This window comes from Ipomoea nil, unplaced genomic scaffold (genome assembly GCF_001879475.1).
Source record: "Ipomoea nil cultivar Tokyo-kokei standard unplaced genomic scaffold, Asagao_1.1 scaffold1770, whole genome shotgun sequence".
NCBI lineage: Eukaryota > Viridiplantae > Streptophyta > Magnoliopsida > Solanales > Convolvulaceae > Ipomoea > Ipomoea nil.
Genome location: NW_017618198.1, coordinates 506,306 through 525,499, shown reverse-complemented (window position 1 = coordinate 525,499; position 19,194 = coordinate 506,306). Strand labels below are relative to the sequence as shown.

The window sequence follows — 19,194 nt, the reverse complement described above, 5'->3', positions numbered from 1 at the left end:
TTTTTGAATACCACATGACTTTTAAAGACTCTTTAAAAGTCTTAATCGAATACCACACGACTTTTAAAAACTTTTTAAAAATCTTGATTGAATACCGCCTAACTTTTAAATACTCTCTAAAAGTTTGAATTGAATACCTCCAAACTTTTAAAGTTCATAAAAGTCTTTAAAACTCTATAAAAGTCGTGATTGAATACACCCCCCTTAAATTTTCTGACTTCGTTGGACTATATCCTGGTTCTTATGAACTCATTTTTAAGATCATAAAAGATAAATTAAATATGTCTAATTCCGAGACATCAAATTATACCCTTCCACAATAAGTTAAGAGTTTGACTCTAATTCTAGATAAAATTGGTGGAGCTTATATCCAATTTGAAATATTAATTATTCCAAATGTTATATTAAATAATACATGTGGAACACGTATTTATTAATCTTTATAGCTATTCATTTATTAATTATTTGTAATTAATTAAATGACATTGTAAATCATTTTTCTTTTAAAATACCAATGACGAAGTCACGAAACCCAAGTACCAGCTTACTAGTACTTCACAAGAAATTTTACCAATTTAGAAATTTTCAATTGATCCTCCAACAACACTTGCAAACAAAATTATATTTTCTTTTTTACCTTGTTGACTGATACAGGTGTCAAATTATACCTGGTAGGTCGGTACAACTATGTAGACATACTTGATTCGACTGAGTATCGTACATTAGCACCGGTGCTAGTTGCATTGTATCAACTATAAGTCTACAACTCATTACCTTTGAGAAAACCTAAATAAAATATATTATACAAAATTTTATAATGTTGTTATATATATGATTATCCCGAGAGTGTGCATTAGTAAACTATACTCGTAATAACTCATAAACTACTATGGTAGGTATATTTTAAACTTAATAAAGTTAATTTTTTTTTTACCATACATAATACAACTATACTAAATATCTGTCTTTGTGACAATATCATATTTTTAAAATATTACAAAAATGATATAAGACTGTGTGAATTACATTATGTCATGAACTAACGCAATGGTGGAATCAATTATGAGTTGAGGAACAAAATTTTTTGGAGTCCTACCCTGGCCAGGGGAAGATCCTCTTAACCTCAGTTGTACGGACACTTTAAAAAATACTGTGTTTGAATCTTTATCCATTATTGGCTACTAGTAACCCAACAGGGTAGCTCAAGTGGCAAATGAGCTCTCTTTGTGGGGGAGAATTTCGGGATAACTCGGGTTTGATTCCCACAAGTGATGATTCCTTTTGGGCCAGCTTCTGTGCCTCTCGGAGCGAACCGGGTGGACCTGGACCGTTAAACGGACAGAGAAAGACCCGGACCACAATGTGTGGTTTCCACCAAAAAAAATTATTGGCTCCTAGTAGGATCTAAAGGTCATTAATAATTTATCCCCCGCGTCACAAAATATTACAATTAAAAAGAAAAAAAAAAAAAAAGACAAACAATATTTATACTTTTTCCATATAATTTTATGTGTTTGATTTGATTAATGAATCTTAATTGAAATTGTTTTTTAGTTCAATTTATATTTAAAATACATTAAAAGTGCTAAATACACAAAAAAAAAAAAAAAAATTAAAGAATACTTAAAAAAATCAAACAAAAAAGAGTTTATTTAACCAATAAATAGGAAACATAATATGTAAAATAAGACAGATGAAATATATTATATGTAAAATTATTGGGTGCATTATAAAATTATACATTATGCGTTACAGATTGTGCACATCCTGTACTTATGAGCTGTCCATGCGGACAATTGAATATATACTCTTTACTACGTTTTTTCTTTCATTTTATATAGACAGATGAAATTAATCTCCAATGTTCTCACGAAAAACCTAGTTCTCATGAGATTTAGGCTATATATATATATATATATATATATATATATATATATATATATATATATACCGCCGCCGCCACCTCCCACTGGAAAGAGAGGATGACCTGTTTATATTTTAACACAAAATGGACCACCAAGATGTATCTGTGTTGTATTATATACGAACATTTATCTAAATTCCCAAAAAGCCAAATGAACATTATCAGTATGTGAGAAGAAATACAAGAGAAAAGAAAATTATGAGCCGAGAATAAAAGCGTGTATCTCAGCCCAGCTAGAGACTGTGTAAAGAACACCAGAAAGACCTTTCCAAGTAGATGAGTCTTCTTCTTCTTCCATCCATTTCTTCTGCTTCTCAACCACAGCAGGAAACAGTGGAGTAAAAGTGAGACCAAAATGATCCCCTAATCTTTTTAGACTCGGGCTCGAGCCTATCAAGATCCCAACGTCTGCTTCAAGCAAACAAAGCACATCTCCGACTGAATCTCCGATGTAAACAGTCCGTTTCTTCTTACCATTGCCACGGCTGTCTAGTATTTTATTGAAAACTTGAAGCTTGTCGATAGGGGACTCGACCTTCGTGATTATTTCCCCCGTGGACAAAGACTCTTCGTACCTAAACTCATTTGCATGTACCTTCAGAGCATCTAAACCCCCTCCTGCAGGGCATTAGGAGCGGAGGAATAATGTTATAATCAGATTGGGAAATACACAAGATACAAAAAGAGTTCATGCACAGGGAGATATTCAAGTTGAGATTCCATAATGTAAATCAGTTAATTGGGAGGAACGTACTTGATGAAAAGGCAGATCTAATGAGATCAGCGCACCAACAATAGGAGAGGACGTGAATGTCTGCATCAAGCTTTTCATTAGTTATTATACTCTGAAAAAAGCTGGTACTACCATCTTGGAGTATCAAACGTTCCCCAGCCCGTTTTATGTCTTCCAGGTCCAAGCCTTTAAGCACTCCGCACTCAATGACCCTCAAATTTTCCCTTTTCTCAAGATCCGAGAGTTGCTCAAGTGCTTTTTGAAGACCTTCATAGTCAAACTTTTCAGCTGCATAATGTTAAAGCCTTTGTATTATAACCAATTAAATAACGCATCAGCAGATTGAAGACCATCGGGAAAGACAAAGAATTACCCTTTTCAGTGACTAACATGTTCTCAATACACTGATCATACTCTTCAATATAATGCTTGGAAAGAACTCCCCATGTGTTTCTTAGATCAGCTGCTGCTGCCATACTAGTGCTTTTATTTTCTGATTGAATTTGATTGGACTTTGAAGCTTTCATGATTGCAATTTCTGCCAATATGGCAGATGAATCAACAACAGAGAATGTCAAATCAAAATCAGAAAATAGCATCAGGCAATGTTCTGCTGGGTCGTGATATCTTATAAGAGGTATGACAGTTTTCTGACTAAGTGGCTGAGCTAAGAAAAAGTCTATCTCAAGTTTCATCGCTTGATAATAAAGCTTTTCAATGATGGCAAGCTCCTCGCCAGTCAGAGCAACACTTAATTTGTCCAGCAAGTCTTCAGTTTGCAAAGCTGATGCCTAGATACAAATGAATAAATGAAATTAACAAAATAATAAGTGAGACAATTAAATAAGATGTGTATCATCTATATGTAGTGTGTTATGCTGATATAAATCTTATTAAGTGTTTGAACTATTGAAATTAGCAAATTTTGATAATCAAAAGTCAATCGTGTTAAGAGATTACATGAAAATAAAGAAACCTGGAAACCTTCGGAGGAGTAATTCTCAATCCACTTCTTGTATGGATGATTACTTTTACCATCAAGAAGCCCCTGCAACTCCTTACCAATGTACGCATAAAGTCTCATGCAAGGTGTCATAGCACCAAGGGTATAAGCTGCCAACTTCGTTTTCTCAAAAGGAGTGGCAAGTTTACCTGGAGCTTTCACCCCTTCAACCTTCCCTGATGCTGTAGCCAACAAGAAATCCGTGTACTTAGATGTTGCTGGATTGATAGTACTCTCCTTGACCATTTCTAATCCCCATTCCTGCCCAAATAATAACACTCATTATTTTTCCCAACAAAGAAGATAAAACTTTGCATGGATACAAGTGAAAAACATGTCATTTTAATTAAAATCACCTAGCACCATCAGAAAGAAATTCCTGGGGGTTAGGACATGCAAAATGTTGATAGTTCTAGATTGAGAACTAAACACTAAAAAATGTGAATCTCACATTTAAGATAGATCAATCAATTAAGGATTCCTAACTATGTACCACCTTATGAAGAAAAAACTAAAAGTTCCTAGATTATAAAAATTATGAAGCCCCAATAGAAAAGTAATATCTGGATGAAAATAATTGCCTGAATCTAAAAGCTAATCTTGAACAGTTTTCTGGTTTTGCTTGTATTTCTTAATTTTTGCATCTGTGAAGGTTGCGGATGCTTTAAGTTGTTATTTTCGGATATGTTCAGTAATGACTTGTAACTTCAAAAGCTGCAGTAAAGCTGTTACTTGGCCAAAAGATGTGTGCAGCAATGCCCTTTAGTAGCATCACCAAAATGTTTTTTTTTTTTTTTGTTGGCACTGATCTCTACCTGTGAATTGCATCCATATTTTTCTCTTTTTGAACTCTATAAGCTTCTTTAACAACACCTTGGAAGTACTTGTACTTCCCTTATTAGATAACATCAAGTCTTTGTGATGAACTCACAAGAAGCCATAATTCAATGCAAGAAGCATATTACAAGGGTATTACAAATATATTTTAAAAACTACTACTGAATATATTAAACTCTTCAGAGAGAATGAGAAATTGAAGCTACAACTAAAGCTAGTGAGAGTAATTGAATTCTAAACAAACTATATCTCGTTTGATTTGGTTAAAACAGTGGATAAAACTCGGTGGACTAGGCTAAACAAAGCAATTAGCTTTACCAATGCACCGAGTACAGGAGCCCAGGAAGAGGGTCTAAGTTTCAAATTCAAGTCCAATTCTATAACATCAGGTAAGCAACCAGGTGCATGCCTCTCATGTATTCCTTCGGACATTGGACTAGCCTAATACCTCAATGAGACAGCACACCATACATGCCATGTGGTAAAAATAAGCAATAAAAACAATGATGCAAACACTGAGAATGTATTACCAACTGAAAGTACATAAAGCCACACAACAATTTCTTACTTGGACAAAAGAATCATGCATTTTTAATTCCTCCAGGACATCCTTTCTTAATTCACCAATCCCAATCTTTGCATCATCGTCATCTGCACATTCTTCTGCTAACTCAAACCTGCAGAACATAATCCTTTTCCCTTATGTTTTGTTCAATTTCTTATAAATCAACAAGATACCAAACCACACAGAAAAAAAAAAATATATATATATATATATATATATATATATATATATATATATGTGTGTGTGTGTGTGTCAACTTAAATTTAAAAACTAGATATAAATCCGATATTCATCTGAATTTTTCCTACTCAACGAATACAAAGCAGCACATCAAAGAGATTAGAACGAAATATTCATACTAAGCACATTACCTATCGATTAAAGGAACTGAAAAGAGTTTTTAAAATAATTTTTTAAAAAATAAATAAATAAAGAGCATACGCTTGAGCGAAGGCCTTGAGGAAATGAACGTCCTGGGCGATGTAATGTCTGAAACTCTGGATGTTGAGATTTCCAGAAGCCAAACAGATCACAAATGGAGTGTAGAGCGCAGAAGTGGCCTCCTTGTTGAACTTGATCCAACACCTCCTAGCTATGCCCACTCCTTCCGCCACCTCAATCGATAGTAGCTTCGGATTCCCCGCCACCGCCGGCTTTGGATTCGCCGATTCCATCCGACGGCGATGTTACTGCCAGTACTATTACTGTATAAGTGGTGGAAGATCGGCGGGGGAAAACGCGCAGTTGGAACTGAAACAATGAGGCATTGAATTTGACTATCGTTGATGGGGTTGAAAACGGAGATTTAGGAATTGAAAATGCTTTAACCGGCGGAAATATCCGAGCACACCTTTAGCGGTCTATGATGCACCAAAATTTTCAAAAATTAAAATGTTTTCACATTTGAAAATATTTTCTCTTAGGAGAGCTCTTTTCCAATTAGGGTCCGTTTGGAAAGCAGGAAAATGACTTCTGGAAAATAAGTCATTTTTTGGAAAACATTTTCTTTTTCGGTGTTTGATTGCATTCTAGAAAACTGTTTGTGTGTGTTTGGTTCATTTTCTGGAAAATAAGTAGAATTGTATAATTAAATATTTTAATTATTTTATTTAGAATATTACAACATGTATAATAATATATAATAATATAATAATAATTTTAAATATAATAAAAAAAATAAGTAATAATATATAAAAAAATATTATGGTGGTGGTGTAGTGGTAGTGGTGTTATTTGTTATATAATAATAATAATAATAATAATAATAATAATAATAATAATAATAATTGGTGGTGGTATGACGGTGGTGGCGGTGGTGGTGGTGGCAGTGGTGTGGTGGCGGTGGTTGCGGTGGTGGTGGTTGCGGTGGTATGGTGGTGATGTGGTGGTGGTGGTGGCGGCGACAGTGGTTGCGGTGGTATGGTGGCGGCGGCGGCGGTAGCGGTGGTAGTGGTGGCGGTGTGATGGTGGTGGTGGTAGCGGCAACGGTGGTATGGTGGTGGTAGCGGTGGTGGTGGTGGTAGTGGTGGTGGTGTGGTGGCGGTGGTATGGTGGTGGTGGTGGTGGCGGCGGCGGCGGTGTTAGTGGTGGTGGTGTGATGGTGGTGGTGGTAGCGGCAACGGTGGTTACGGTGGTATGGTGGTGGTGGTGGCGGTGGTGCTGGTGGTGTGGTGGTGTGGTGGTGGTAGTATGGTGGTGGTGGTGGCGGCGACGGCGGTGGTAGTGGTGGTGGTGTGATGGTGGTGGTGGTAGCGGCAACGGTGGTTACGGTGGTATGGTGGTGGTGGTGGCGGTGGTGGTGGTGGGTTGGTGGTGGTATGGTGGTGGTGGTGGCGGCGGCGGCGGTGGTAGTGGTGGTGGTGGTAGCGGCAACGGTGGTTACGGTGGTATGGTGGTGGTGGTGGTGGTGTGGTAGCGGTGGTATGGTGGTGGTGGCGGCGACGACGTTGGTTCCGGTGGTATGGTGTTGATGGTGGTAGTGATTGCGGTGGTGGTGTGGCGGTGGCGGCAGTAGTGGTGGTGATGGTGGTAGTGGTATGATGTTGAAGATGTTGGTGGTGGTGTGATGTTGGTGTAAAAGTTGGAAAATGACTTCCCCCCAAAAAAAGGGGAAGTCATTTTCCTCCAAAATAAGCCTATTTTCCAAAGTCAACGGAAAATGATTTCCGTTGACTTGATTTTCCAGGCACATCCAAACAATGGAAACTTGGAAAATCATTTCCAGAACTCATTTTCCAGGTTTCCAAACACACCCTAGATGTTCTCATACGTTCGAACCCAGGTGGGGGAGGCTTAGATTCTTTGGGCTGAAAGTGTTTGATAAATATATATAACAAATATTACCTGTAAATAATCATTAGTATTTTTTTAAAAAAATAATACTTTTTCTAATTTTAAAATGTTTAGGGAGTCTTTGGCAATTGAATGTCATCTTATAATTTGATCAAGTGATATTATTAACTAGTTATAAAAAGATATTTGATAAATTAATTGTTTATTTTTAGCTGATTACGTATAAAATGACGTAAAAATACATAATTATATTGTGCTATTTACTTAACTCTTAAAGTATTTTTATAATTTATTATTATCGTTGTGTTATTATTAATTTTTTAAAGAATTATTAATTATTTTGTTTTATTATTAATATTGTTATAATTATAAAGAAATACCTTGTATTTAATAATAATAATAATAATAATAATTGAATATTAAAAGTATAATTTCAAATAAAAATATAATAAACATAAGTTGTTAACAATAATTCAACATAACAGTTAATACAATTATATATATGTATGTGTGTGTGTCTTAGACAAATAGTCAATTCATATATCGGATTCTAGGCGATTTTTAATATTAAAAATATAAATTTGAATTAAAATTGAATAAATATAAACACCACAATAACCAACAACTATTAAGGGTAAATTAGACTTTTAAAACAAAAATGTAATAAATTTTTTTTTTTTTTTGGTAGAAACAAAAATGCAATAAGTTGATATCAATAAATTACTCAAAATAGTTTTTTTATTTTCATTTTATTGACATCAATAAATTAAGTCAAAAAATTATTTATCAAATACTCATATTAGTTTGTTTGACTATATTAGCTGTTTGAACAGTCAAACAAACTAAAATTAGTCAAACAAGGTAAAGTTGGTCAAACAGAGCTAGAATCTCGCTGGCAAGCCATTTTTGAAACACACCCTTAAAAATACTTCGTAGATTTTTTTTAAAGAAAAATAGTCAGATTTGTGTGAGAGCGTCTCACGTCCGTGACGACGCGTCAGGTCAATATGAAAATACAATACTTTTACATTTTGAAGTAAAAATATTACATTTTCCTTATAAATAATATTGGCAAGTTTGTTGCTTATAAAGTTATAAGGGAAAATGTACTCAGTATGTAATACTTTTGAATAAAAATGTAATATTTTTAAATCAAAATGTAAAGTATTACAGTACATTTTTTTGCAAAACTATTACTCCGTATATTTTTCCATATAAGTAAGAAACATTTTATTCCTTATTAATATTACATTTTTCAATATAAATATTACATTTTATATTGACCCGACCCATGGACAAAGACTTACTGTCTCAAAAAAGTTTTTGTCTTGAAAAAATAGTTAACAATTTACATTATTTTTTCATAAATAATAGAACTCTTTATTTTTATTAAAAAAAAAAAAAAAACTCAAATTAGTGTATTCTATCACCGATTTTAAATTGATTTTACTTAATAATTAAATAAAAAATTAATCTAATAGTCTAACATCATGAAATGAATATCAAGAGAAAAAATTAAAATACAGAGTGTAAAATCAGTTTATTTATACGTATTTACAAAAAATTGTACAAATACAAATTTTTTTCTAATATTTAGATGATAATAGAAACTTGTAGATATTACTCGAAAATATAGTAAACACTATTTTTGTATAAATAATACCAAAAATATCTTATATGACCAAAAAAAAAAAAAAAAAAAAAAAAAAAAAAAAAAAAAGGTGTGACATTCTAATACAATTGTTATATCCACCCAGTCCTACAATTCCATATTTCATTTATCGTTTTCCGTCTAATGCCTATGTAGTTGACTATCTTGTCATCCACCGGCCAAATTTGGCCATTGGCTATGGCTTTCCTTTTCTTTTTAAATTTTCTTACTAACCTAACTTAAATTATTATACTATTGAATTTCTCTAATTAGATTGATGCCATGTCTCATCGGTTAATCTCATGCTCAGCCTATTAAGGACATATATTATCCGAAAGAATAATGTTATTTTCCTCATTTGATTTTACTTTCTATAATTTTTGTAAACGTAACAATAAAATTATTTATATTCATTAACTACTTTGAATTATTTAATCATATTTAAATAATCTAAAAAATCATTATTCAACTATTAAAGCACTAATTGAGAATATATTATGATCTTCCCATAATGCTCTGTCGGGTCGGAGTGTGGGGCCCTTAGGGTTAGGAATTCAATCTTTTGGGAGAAGAGAATATATTCTGATCTCTCAATTAATAATCAAGGATCAACTTGTAAAAGCATCTCAAATACAGTTATTTTCCGTTCTAACTGGAAAATAGTTTCTGGACAATCAGCTGTTGCAGGTTCTGTTCCTTCATATCTTCCGTCAGTCCATGAACCAGCACCACTAAGTCCTAATCTAATTACTATTGTCATAATAATATGTCAATTACAAAGTGAGGTCTATACAATAAACACTAACACAAAAGAAACCAATCAAATATTGAGTTGTCTTGAGAGTGATACCCCAGATCAAGCCCCCTCCTATTCGGGGTCGGATAGTCTCACCCCACAAGCACCCATCCTTCATTTTGCTATTTCTTCGATTTGCCTCCATGAATATAGGGCATCATTTCATTCTCATATCCGGAAATGCACCGCAAGACTAGGCAAGTTGCTCCATCGCAATGGTGGCATATGTCTTTTAAGTCTCAAGCCTTTTCTTTCACTTGATCTCTTCTCCAATCCTCAATTAAATTTGTGTTCTTCATGCACCCTATCGATAAATTAAATTCCTCAAAGTGGTTTTTAATTTGTTGTTATGCGCACCTGCAGTCGATGACACTGTTTTCACTATGTAACGAACTTTTCTTGTAAATATTGAAAGAGAATGTAACATTATTCTACTTAAAATATAAGAGACTTTGTTTTATTACTTGTGTGGTTAATATATACAGGTAAGAATACAATAGAATAGCTTAATATAGCATATGTCATTGCTCAAGTGGAGTAAAGTGACTAATGAGATCATCTCCTTTCTTGTTTTTGTTCTCATTCCCTCATCTTGAAATTCCCATACAATGCAACAACATTCATGCAATACAAGGAGGAGCAAGGCATCTCGAAAAGAATCCAAACACTTTCTTCTGCACCCAAAAAAAAAAAACATATAAAAATATGATCGTTTGATAAATTTATAAATTCGATTTTATTTTAATTTATCAGATTAATTAAGTGAGACGAGAATAAAATTTGACTTGAATCGTACCCTGTTGCGTTGGTGAAGAAGCTCCGGGGGGATCTTATAGAGATCTTCATCTACCGGTTTAGGGCGTTGTGGGTGCGTGACATCCCTTATCGACTTCATACTAACTTGTTCTTGGAATTGCTTCTGTGAACCGGACCGGGTTTTCCCCGGTTCAATACCAACCGGCCTTTTCTGCCCCTTTGCATATTGGGGACAACTCTTGCCTCCCTTCACCTGCATATACGGCTATACGCGTCGCATTTATTAATGGGAGAATTTTTTATTTTTTTTAATGAAAAAATATATTATTTACGCACCTTTCTGGTAGGAACAGTAGTGGTATAAGCGGCGGAGCGACGCCGCGGCGGCGTCGGTGGTTGGTGGAAATTTTTTACGGCGTAGAGATCGTCCTCCCCGGCGCCACCATTAGCGGCGGTTATGTAGGGGTCGTATTCGGCGGAGTAGCGGATGAGGCCGGCCTGCCTGGCGCACTCGAAGTACTGGGTGATGGGGAGCCCATCCGCCTTGTCCCACTCGCCGAACGCCGGAATATGGCCGCTCCGTTTGCTCTCCTATACATACACACACATATATATATACAGCCCGGTCAACAATATACACATATCGATGCATGCATCTTCAGACAATAATGGTGTACACAAGAAAACGGAAAATGAAGAGAAACAAGAAAGAGAGCTTACTGTCGCCATGGCCGGAAAGAAAGAGATGTGAAGTGGGAGAAATCAAGAAAGTGATGATGAGAGTTTTTTAGTGGGGTGGGAGGCCAGGTAGGGTGGGTCGGTTTGTTGTGGTGGTGGGGTATGCCACTAGTTTTATAGGGTTTTCGACAACTTGGTTCTTCTCGAACAAAAAAGGTTAAAAGGCCAGTGATGTCTGTGAGGCACACACTATGTAGTACACATTTTGTTACTTGTGCAAAAAAAAAGGTCAAATTCTTAGTTCGACAATCCTTGTTACCTTTTAGGTGAGAGGATTAAGGTATATCCGTATGTATATGATAAAGCGTCACTCTCACAAGGTTGTTATGATTCGATCATATGTTATTGAATGTCTCTTTTACCTAATAACCAACTGATTGAATTACATGTGAGAGCGCCTATTTTGTTACTTAAATAAATAATTACGAATATATCATCATCGAAATATTGAAGCTCGAAATTATGGATTTCAAATGGATAGTGCAAGATTATTCAGTACTAGTCAAGCCCAATATATATACAATTGACAACAGTGGATCAAAATAAGAGAGTGTGAAGTCGGACTCCCATCCCAACTGGAACGACATATTAACTTTTTTTATTTGAGTCAATTCTCTATAAATATCTTAGGCTGATTTATTTAGTTGTGGTCTTTTATATCGACCATTAGATCAGATAGTGATTTTGTGTTTTCTTCGAGACTCAAAAAAATAAGAGAGCTTGTGATAGTAGAGTGATGAGTATCTTGGAATGTTAGGTGGGAGAAGCAATTAAGCTACAGCTATGGAGACCAATAGTTACTGCCATTGGAATATGAACTCTGCATTGCGTGTGGGAATGGGGATGGAATCATTTTTTTCGTAATTATCAAATACACAGTTTTTAATCACTATAATTATTTGACAAATTGCAGCTAATTAATAGGAACGTGATTACGTGCGTATATTATACAACACATCTCATAAAGCCATGTGGCGTGGAGGCGGTGGAGGTTTCCCGGCCGTGTACGGCGGTCAACAGCGTAACGCCCTGTCGGCGCGGCTGCCCATGCGGAGCACGTAAGCCATTGGTGACAAAAAGGAGCAATGTGAATGGCAGGTTTTAGTCAACTCCCCGGTCAGCGTGGCATGGGTACACAACAACAACGTTGTTGTTCACCGAGGTCACTGTTTGACTCACTAAGGGGGTGAAAAAAGCTAACTTTTAGGTGTATGTCGTTGACTAATGTGTCATAGAGATTCTATCTCCCCTTAATTTTTGCTGTTTACTGCCCGGGTCTTGCGCATAATACACCAGCATTTCGTGTTGTTGACCAACAAATCTCATATCCCAACACTATTAAAGAGTTTTCTCAATTCTCAATACTTACCTACGAAAAGGTAAAATGCTCTCGCTTCTAGAGCTCTCACACCCTAATCCAATAAGATACTGACGGATAAATCACAATGATTCATCAGCCCATTAGATAGAAGATTGTAATTTTCTCACTGCGTCTGTCAAGGCTCAATCTTGTGTCCGTGCATCAGGTTAGGTCGTGCCTTGGTATCTTGAGGTGTGCCAAGCCACATATAGTTAATTCACAAAAACCATCTTCATTTGATTTACAAGAAAGCCCACGGGATAAAATCCGATCCATCTTGTAACCCTAGCCAATATTAGTCTAGATTAGTCAAAACTGAACAATTCAAACCAAGAAAACTAATAAACAACTCATACGAAAAGTCGAACTTAAAACCTTATGGTTACAAAGTCAAAAAGCTATCTTCTATATTCACATACATGCTCAAAAGGGCAAATGAAGAAGATGCACTCAGAAGGAAAGAATGGGAAGAAGAAGCATGGGACTTTATAGTAATTCAATTTGAGTGTGTGTAACCATACATGGAGATGAAGAGGATGAATTGCATACCAACATATAACCTATATGAATATAAGATGTACTATACATTCAAGTTTCGAAATACTAACGAAGAATAAGACGATCATCGTGTTCATGGCCACTATTATCTTAGTTTCCTCAAAGGCAAAGCGCGACCGAATAGTTTCTCCACTTCACTTGCTTCCATTTGAAGCCCATCAAGAACTTCCTTTTCTTCTTTGCTCAGCTCCTTTAGGAAGTACTCTTCATCCTTCTGCAGTTCCTTCAAGCCTTCCAACAGTTTACTGAACAAATTGATTTCCTTACTTGTCACCTTCTCCACTTCACCTTCTATCTCTTCCACTTCTCTTATGATTGTCTTCTCTCCCTCTTCAACCGTCTTCTCCAGTCTCTCCACAAGGGGAGGTTCGGGTCCACAAGTATTGTCAGTTTTTATGAATTCGTCAAAATTACGCCCTACGCTCTGTGCTGCCCTCTGTACTTCGGGAACTATACTTTCTGGCAGAACAGCACTCCTCGTGTACAGTACAGCACCACCGTATCCATCCCATGCATCATTTTTTCCACGATAATATACAAATATATAATCATCTGGCGTATTTTCAACTTTGGATGACAATATATACCTGGATGAATATAGTCAATTGGGGAATGAAAGATCAGGTCTCTTTCAAGTTTCAATAAGTCAATCAATGAGTGAAAGCTAAGTCATTTGACTTATTTCTCAACAAAGCTCAAGGACTAACTTTATATATCTATATATATATAGAATCCTAATCATATGAGATTTGAGAACCACTCCCCAGGTGAGAACTTGTGGACAAATCCAAACCATTGATCTGCAAGATCTGATGGATGGGAAATCAAGTAAAAATGAGCGGGGTATATATATAATAGAAAGAGTTAGCTAGTTATTCTTCACTGCATCTTTTTTCCTTGCATATAATGATCAGGTCCTCGTTTTCAGGTTACTTATCTTGAAGTGTGAAGTCATATATGTGGGAAAGAAGTTGAAAATAGATGTAAATTCAGGCGGACAGTAAATATAAATGTATAAGAGAAATACCAGTCGTCTTCGTAGTGAAGATACTCATTGCCATGATTGTATAATATCCCTGGATATTGCGGATCTTGCACAAATTTCTGTAAAGCTGATCGAGTAAAAAATGCTCCGTCTGGTGTCCGTATCCGCCATGATATATTTCCCACAAGTTTGTTGTCTTCAACATGGAACTCGTGCAATTGGCAATCAAAAGTGTCAAAAGTGGGATTTAGTCCACGGGTTATAAACCATTTCCCATTGAAGTCTTTCATGTCAAAGCTTTTGACAAGAACACTTGGATCAGGAACAGGAAACTCGCCCACATCAGATTTACGTGGTACACATTTCTTTCTAGATACTGCACACTCGTTGAACTCATCTACTACGCTGTTTTCAAACAAATCACCGCACTTTATCTGCAAAGTTATAGGTCGTAAAGAATATGATCAATTTAGGTTTCCATGGGCATGAGGGTAGGAGCATTGAGGTATTTTTACGAGATGTGAATCACCTGGCATTCTGTTTCGTCAGGTCTGTTATTGCAAGTCTGGAGACAAGCAACATTGGCTGCACATGAAGGGTTTGCAATACATTTGGCAAGCTCCAACCTGAATCATTTGACAATTATTTATAAATAATAATAACAAAAATGATACAAACTAATACAAATTACTAATAAAGGGAATTTATACCATTATTGTCTCTTTATACTTAGAAATATCTATCCTAATGACTACAAACTAATACAAATTACTAATCAAAATAATAATATCACTTATATTGTCATGGTTTACGGATGATTTTGTGCTTTGGCTTTACGTATGAGGCAAGTAGATTCATAAAATACCTGCATTCTTTGAGTAAGCAAGTACAAGTTTTAAGAGCATCCACTGCATCGGCCTGTGGAATCACCATTAAGACAAATGCAGCTACGATAGCAGTTTGGGCAAAGTGGCTCCACTTCCTACCAATGATCAAGGGTAATGCCTTCCAGTATTTGCATATTTCCTATAGCAACTTACTATCAGCAACAGAGAACACAAAGAATGAAAACATAGATAGAAGTCATAGAACCAGGTCTACCCGAAACCTTAAGATATCATGGGCCTTGTTTGGTAACATAGTTAGCTTATCAGCCAATTTTGGCTTGTTTGACCACTATTAGCTGTTTGACTTGGTTAAACAGCCAATATAAGTGTTTGATTAATTAGCTTTTCGTAACAGCTTATTGCTCCAAAACGCTAAAATTCAAAAAACTGCTCAAAATTCGATCAGCTTTTTGAGAAAGTCATTTTACATGTAATAAGCTATCAGCTAATAGCTAATTTACCAAACATCTTTCTACAATCAGATAATGCTATGATTGCTATCAACTAGTCAAACCTACTAACCCAATCAACTAACATCTATTTACCAAACACCACCATAGTAAACAATGTGGAATCAAAACCTAAGAAAGAAGCATTCAAGTGTTTACCTTATACATATCCATGTTATTCTTGCTTGTCGAAGAGCTATTCTCTTTTCTAAGTAAAGGTGAGTCTGGGCATTTACGGCATCTAGGACCCAATGCACCGCATATCTTAGGAGCTTTAAGAAACTTCAGGTGTCTGGGTCTCCATCTATTTGGCAAGAATTTCACTATTACTAGACTCTCACAGAAGTCACCTGTGGTCCAGCTGCACTTATTATCACTCAGAACCTGCGATCCAATACGATAATGGATGGCCTGATTGGCAAGAAAATGCGATTGTAAAGCAAAGGCCATTCTTCAACCTGGAGACAGCCAATAGCAACCTAAATGTAGTTCAAATTACATGAGATTGTCTTGAGAAAACTAAATCAATAAAAAAACAATCAAAATCATATGCAGTATCAAATATCAATTCTTAAATGCAAAACTCAATCTGCTTGCACTTGTATAGGACAATGCAATCATATTTAGCCCTATAGTGCACTTAATAGCCATATTTTCCCTTTAGCGAGGATTCACTAAGCCAATTCATATGCTTTCTTATAGCAGTGATCCCTTGGGTTCTCCAGTAGCTATGCATATATTTCAAAAGGAGGGTTCTTAAGTTCTTCCCCAATTCCCTATCTATTTTCAAACCCAAAATCTTGAAATTTACACTGGCTTGTTATTGTTCTTTACCAAACCAAAATGCTGCCCTCATGACACTTAAGCTTAAACCAAATTTAATGCTGCTTAGTTCATCAAACCAGAAGACCTGCCCTAATACAAACTTCGAATTTATCAAAGATAAGCAAATTAAAGAAGTTTTTCCAAGGATGATTAGGTTTAAACTAAGGAAAATGAAGGTATGCAGGAGACATTGACAGATAGAAAACAAAAAAAAAAAAAAACAAAAAAAAAAAACAAACAAACCTGGGATTAAAGTGAGCAATGGCGCAGGGCAATGCGGGTAAAGCATAGAATTCGGGCAGAATGAAGAGCAAAAGGGAGAAAAATGAACGAAGGGCTAAGGAGCTTTCAGCTGGATAACACAATCTTGTGATGGTAAGCCTACCAACGTCACTCCATTTTTCTTGGACCAAATGTTAACAAAGAATCTAAATTTACTAGAGACCCTATAGCCGCTACCGAAAGATGTATTTTGAGTGAATTTTATCTTATAATTTAGTTGGTAAGAAGTTTAAAAGACGGTAAAGAGATAAATTAAGTTATCCATAATTAATTGACTCTGTATGATAAAAAGTTTAAAAGATTGCAAAGAGATAAATCATGAGCTGAATACTATGGTCTTGGAATGTCAATGTAGAGACGGTATAGTTGATAAGTTGAGGATGGTTAAAATTCAACATATGTTGAGAGAAGGCAACAAATGTGTGGATTGACTCGCTAATTAATCTGGGGCATGATTGGCCTGGGGGAACGTTGTTCTTGAGGAACTGCCAGATGGATTAAAAGATCTTCTTTTTGCTGATATCGGGAGTTTTCATACAATTTAGCCATAGTAACTGAAATTGAGAAAAATTAAATAGTTAAAATACTAAATTGATAGTTTTGAAAAACTCGTAGACAGCAATTAACAAGATTCCAAATAGTCATAGAACCAAAAATGAAATTTTCTCAAAAGTTTAATTGTCGCACCATGAGATATACATTAAAAGAGAAAAATAACAGTTTCTTTTGTATTATATAATAATATGAGAAAAACTCAACATCAAGGTGAGTCATCAATTTCCATATCTAAAAATAGTATAAGGGTGTAACCACAAAATATTAAAGTTATTGATAAATAAAGAAATATATATTTAACATTTTTTTGTTTAAAAGAAGATGACAGACGAGTGAAAGGGAGATGCGATAATAATTTTGGATTTGTGGGTTTTTTTTTTTAAATGTGACGAGGTAACTCGCAATTATTATTTAGAGATGTCTTTTTTTGCACAATAACTCATAAATTGATGCAAATCACACTATGTAGATTATGTGGGACTAGTTAAATTAAGAGATTATTGGTCATTTTAACTTATTTTATTCTTACCAAAACTATGTGGTCTAATGGTATCCAGGTTGGATTTTCATTTGAAAGGTTGTGAGTTTGAGCCTTAATAGAGGCGTTATTGGTTCTTTGTGTTTCAGTAGGTTAGAGAGTATATGAACAAATACTACATTGTTATTGGTTCTTTGTGTTTCAGTAGGTTGAAAGAGTATATGAACAAATACTCCCATGTGGCCAGGCCCCACAGATGCAAATATTTATAGAAAAATATGAAATAGTTGAAAAAAATTGCATATCATCTTTATTAATATGATATTCATAAATATTTTTTTATTTTAATTAAATCAAATTTAAATTTTTAAAAAAAATTTAAATACGATGATGCACATTTAAAACTTTTAGAATAGATATACTATATAATTCATAAAAAGTACATTTTCTTTTAAAATAACTTTCATAATTGAATTACAAAACATATTTCGTATCAATTAATTAATTGCTTAAAATATTTTTTATCACACATAACACATTATAATTTCACAACTAATATACAATTATGCTTATGAATAAATTTCACAAATCACAATTTTAATTATGATGTGAAGATAAAATTAAAATATAATTATATATTCAAACTGTATTAGGGAAAGATAAAATTAAAATATAAACACATACTTAAGGTGTGTTAAAGAAAGATAAATTTAAGGTGCTTTGGTTCGCACATGAAAATCGAAATTGTAATGGAATCAAATATTTGGTAATAGTAATGAGTTTTGGTGAAAATACTTTGCATGTTTGGTAATAAGGTGGAGTTGAAATGACTATCAATATTGATGTTTGGTTATGTATGACCATAATATAATGAAATAAATGTTTTAAAAATACAAAAATAAAAAATAAAAACACTTGATCCTAATATAGAGACATTCAAAGCATTGAAAAAAAAATCAAAACAAAAATATAAAAGTACTAATCCAAACTTAAAAATCAAACTACTAATAAGATGTAATGATATTTGTTTTAATTAGAGAATAAGATTCTTAATTGAAAGGATAATCAAATCTCACAGTTGAATTTTAAAAAGTTCTTCCAAAGGCTGAACCCCAACCCGACAGAGCATTTGGGAGGATGTAAATCATGGTAACTCAACTGGACATGAACCACAGAGGCTAGACCGGTGCTCACTGCGCACAAGGAACCCCCCTCACTGCCGCTGATGAGACTCGATCCATGGTCATTCTTTCAAAGTTTCACCTCTGTGACCAGTTGAGCTGCCCACACTGGTATAGAACACTTAAAAATCATTTTTAAACCAAAGAGCAAACTTTAAAATCATTTTTAAAAGTAAAGAGCACACTTATAAATCATTTTTAACACTAAAGAGCACTTAAAAATCATTTTTGAATTTTAAAAAGTTGTCAACCAAACATTAACTCTGATTTTAATTCTCACCCATTAAACACACCCTAAAATATAAATATATATACTTTGTACTTAAGTATATTAGAGGT

The 19,194-nt window shown here is 34.7% G+C and overlaps 3 protein-coding genes across 5 annotated transcripts; all 3 read right to left on the bottom strand.

Moving 5' to 3' along the window:
* Positions 1-2,011: 2,011 nt before the first annotated feature.
* On the bottom strand, positions 2,012-5,956 carry LOC109192609 (probable aminopyrimidine aminohydrolase, mitochondrial). 2 transcript variants are annotated; one of them, XM_019343318.1, is made up of 6 exons: positions 5,504-5,956; positions 5,066-5,174; positions 3,634-3,921; positions 3,031-3,448; positions 2,679-2,945; positions 2,012-2,542 (listed from the first exon to the last, which is right to left on the bottom strand). In XM_019343318.1, the coding sequence occupies exons 1-6, from the start codon at positions 5,734-5,736 to the stop codon at positions 2,121-2,123; spliced, it is 1,737 nt and encodes a 578-aa protein (XP_019198863.1). In that variant the 5' UTR covers positions 5,737-5,956; the 3' UTR covers positions 2,012-2,120. The 2 variants fall into 2 exon arrangements, with proteins under 2 accessions (XP_019198863.1, XP_019198864.1); XM_019343319.1 differs by having other exon boundaries at positions 2,012-2,539; positions 5,504-5,954.
* A 4,257-nt stretch (positions 5,957-10,213) lies between these two features.
* LOC109192344 lies at positions 10,214-11,457 on the bottom strand. 2 transcript variants are annotated; one of them, XM_019342935.1, is made up of 4 exons: positions 11,278-11,457; positions 10,894-11,148; positions 10,598-10,822; positions 10,214-10,475 (listed from the first exon to the last, which is right to left on the bottom strand). In XM_019342935.1, exons 1-4 carry the CDS (start codon positions 11,284-11,286, stop codon positions 10,422-10,424), a joined length of 543 nt encoding a protein of 180 aa, XP_019198480.1. In that variant the 5' UTR covers positions 11,287-11,457; the 3' UTR covers positions 10,214-10,421. The 2 variants fall into 2 exon arrangements, with proteins under 2 accessions (XP_019198480.1, XP_019198481.1); XM_019342936.1 differs by having other exon boundaries at positions 10,598-10,810; positions 11,278-11,456.
* Positions 11,458-13,119: 1,662 nt separating this feature from the next.
* On the bottom strand, positions 13,120-16,755 carry LOC109192201 (violaxanthin de-epoxidase, chloroplastic). The gene is made up of 6 exons (XM_019342766.1): positions 16,603-16,755; positions 15,694-16,013; positions 15,064-15,224; positions 14,728-14,824; positions 14,241-14,632; positions 13,120-13,800 (listed from the first exon to the last, which is right to left on the bottom strand). Exons 2-6 carry the CDS (start codon positions 15,982-15,984, stop codon positions 13,299-13,301), a joined length of 1,443 nt encoding a protein of 480 aa, XP_019198311.1. The 5' UTR covers positions 15,985-16,013; positions 16,603-16,755; the 3' UTR covers positions 13,120-13,298.
* Positions 16,756-19,194: the final 2,439 nt, after the last annotated feature.

Coding starts and splice junctions, on each gene's coding strand:
- LOC109192344 (XM_019342935.1), bottom strand. Junction 10,823..10,893: donor CTACTGTTCCTACCAGAAAG/GTGCGTAAATAA, acceptor CGACGCGTATAG/CCGTATATGCAGGTGAAGGG. Junction 10,476..10,597: donor TTCTTCACCAACGCAACAGG/GTACGATTCAAG, acceptor TTTTGGGTGCAG/AAGAAAGTGTTTGGATTCTT.
- LOC109192201 (XM_019342766.1), bottom strand. CDS start 15,984: ATGGCCTTTGCTTTACAATCGCATTTTCTTGCCAATCAGGCCATCCAT. Junction 15,225..15,693: donor ATAACATGGATATGTATAAG/GTAAACACTTGA, acceptor AAGTTGCTATAG/GAAATATGCAAATACTGGAA. Junction 14,825..15,063: donor TGCTTACTCAAAGAATGCAG/GTATTTTATGAA, acceptor CAAATGATTCAG/GTTGGAGCTTGCCAAATGTA.
- LOC109192609 (XM_019343318.1), bottom strand. CDS start 5,736: ATGGAATCGGCGAATCCAAAGCCGGCGGTGGCGGGGAATCCGAAGCTA. Junction 5,175..5,503: donor CTCAAGGCCTTCGCTCAAGC/GTATGCTCTTTA, acceptor TATGTTCTGCAG/GTTTGAGTTAGCAGAAGAAT. Junction 3,449..3,633: donor ACTCCTCCGAAGGTTTCCAG/GTTTCTTTATTT, acceptor ATTTGTATCTAG/GCATCAGCTTTGCAAACTGA.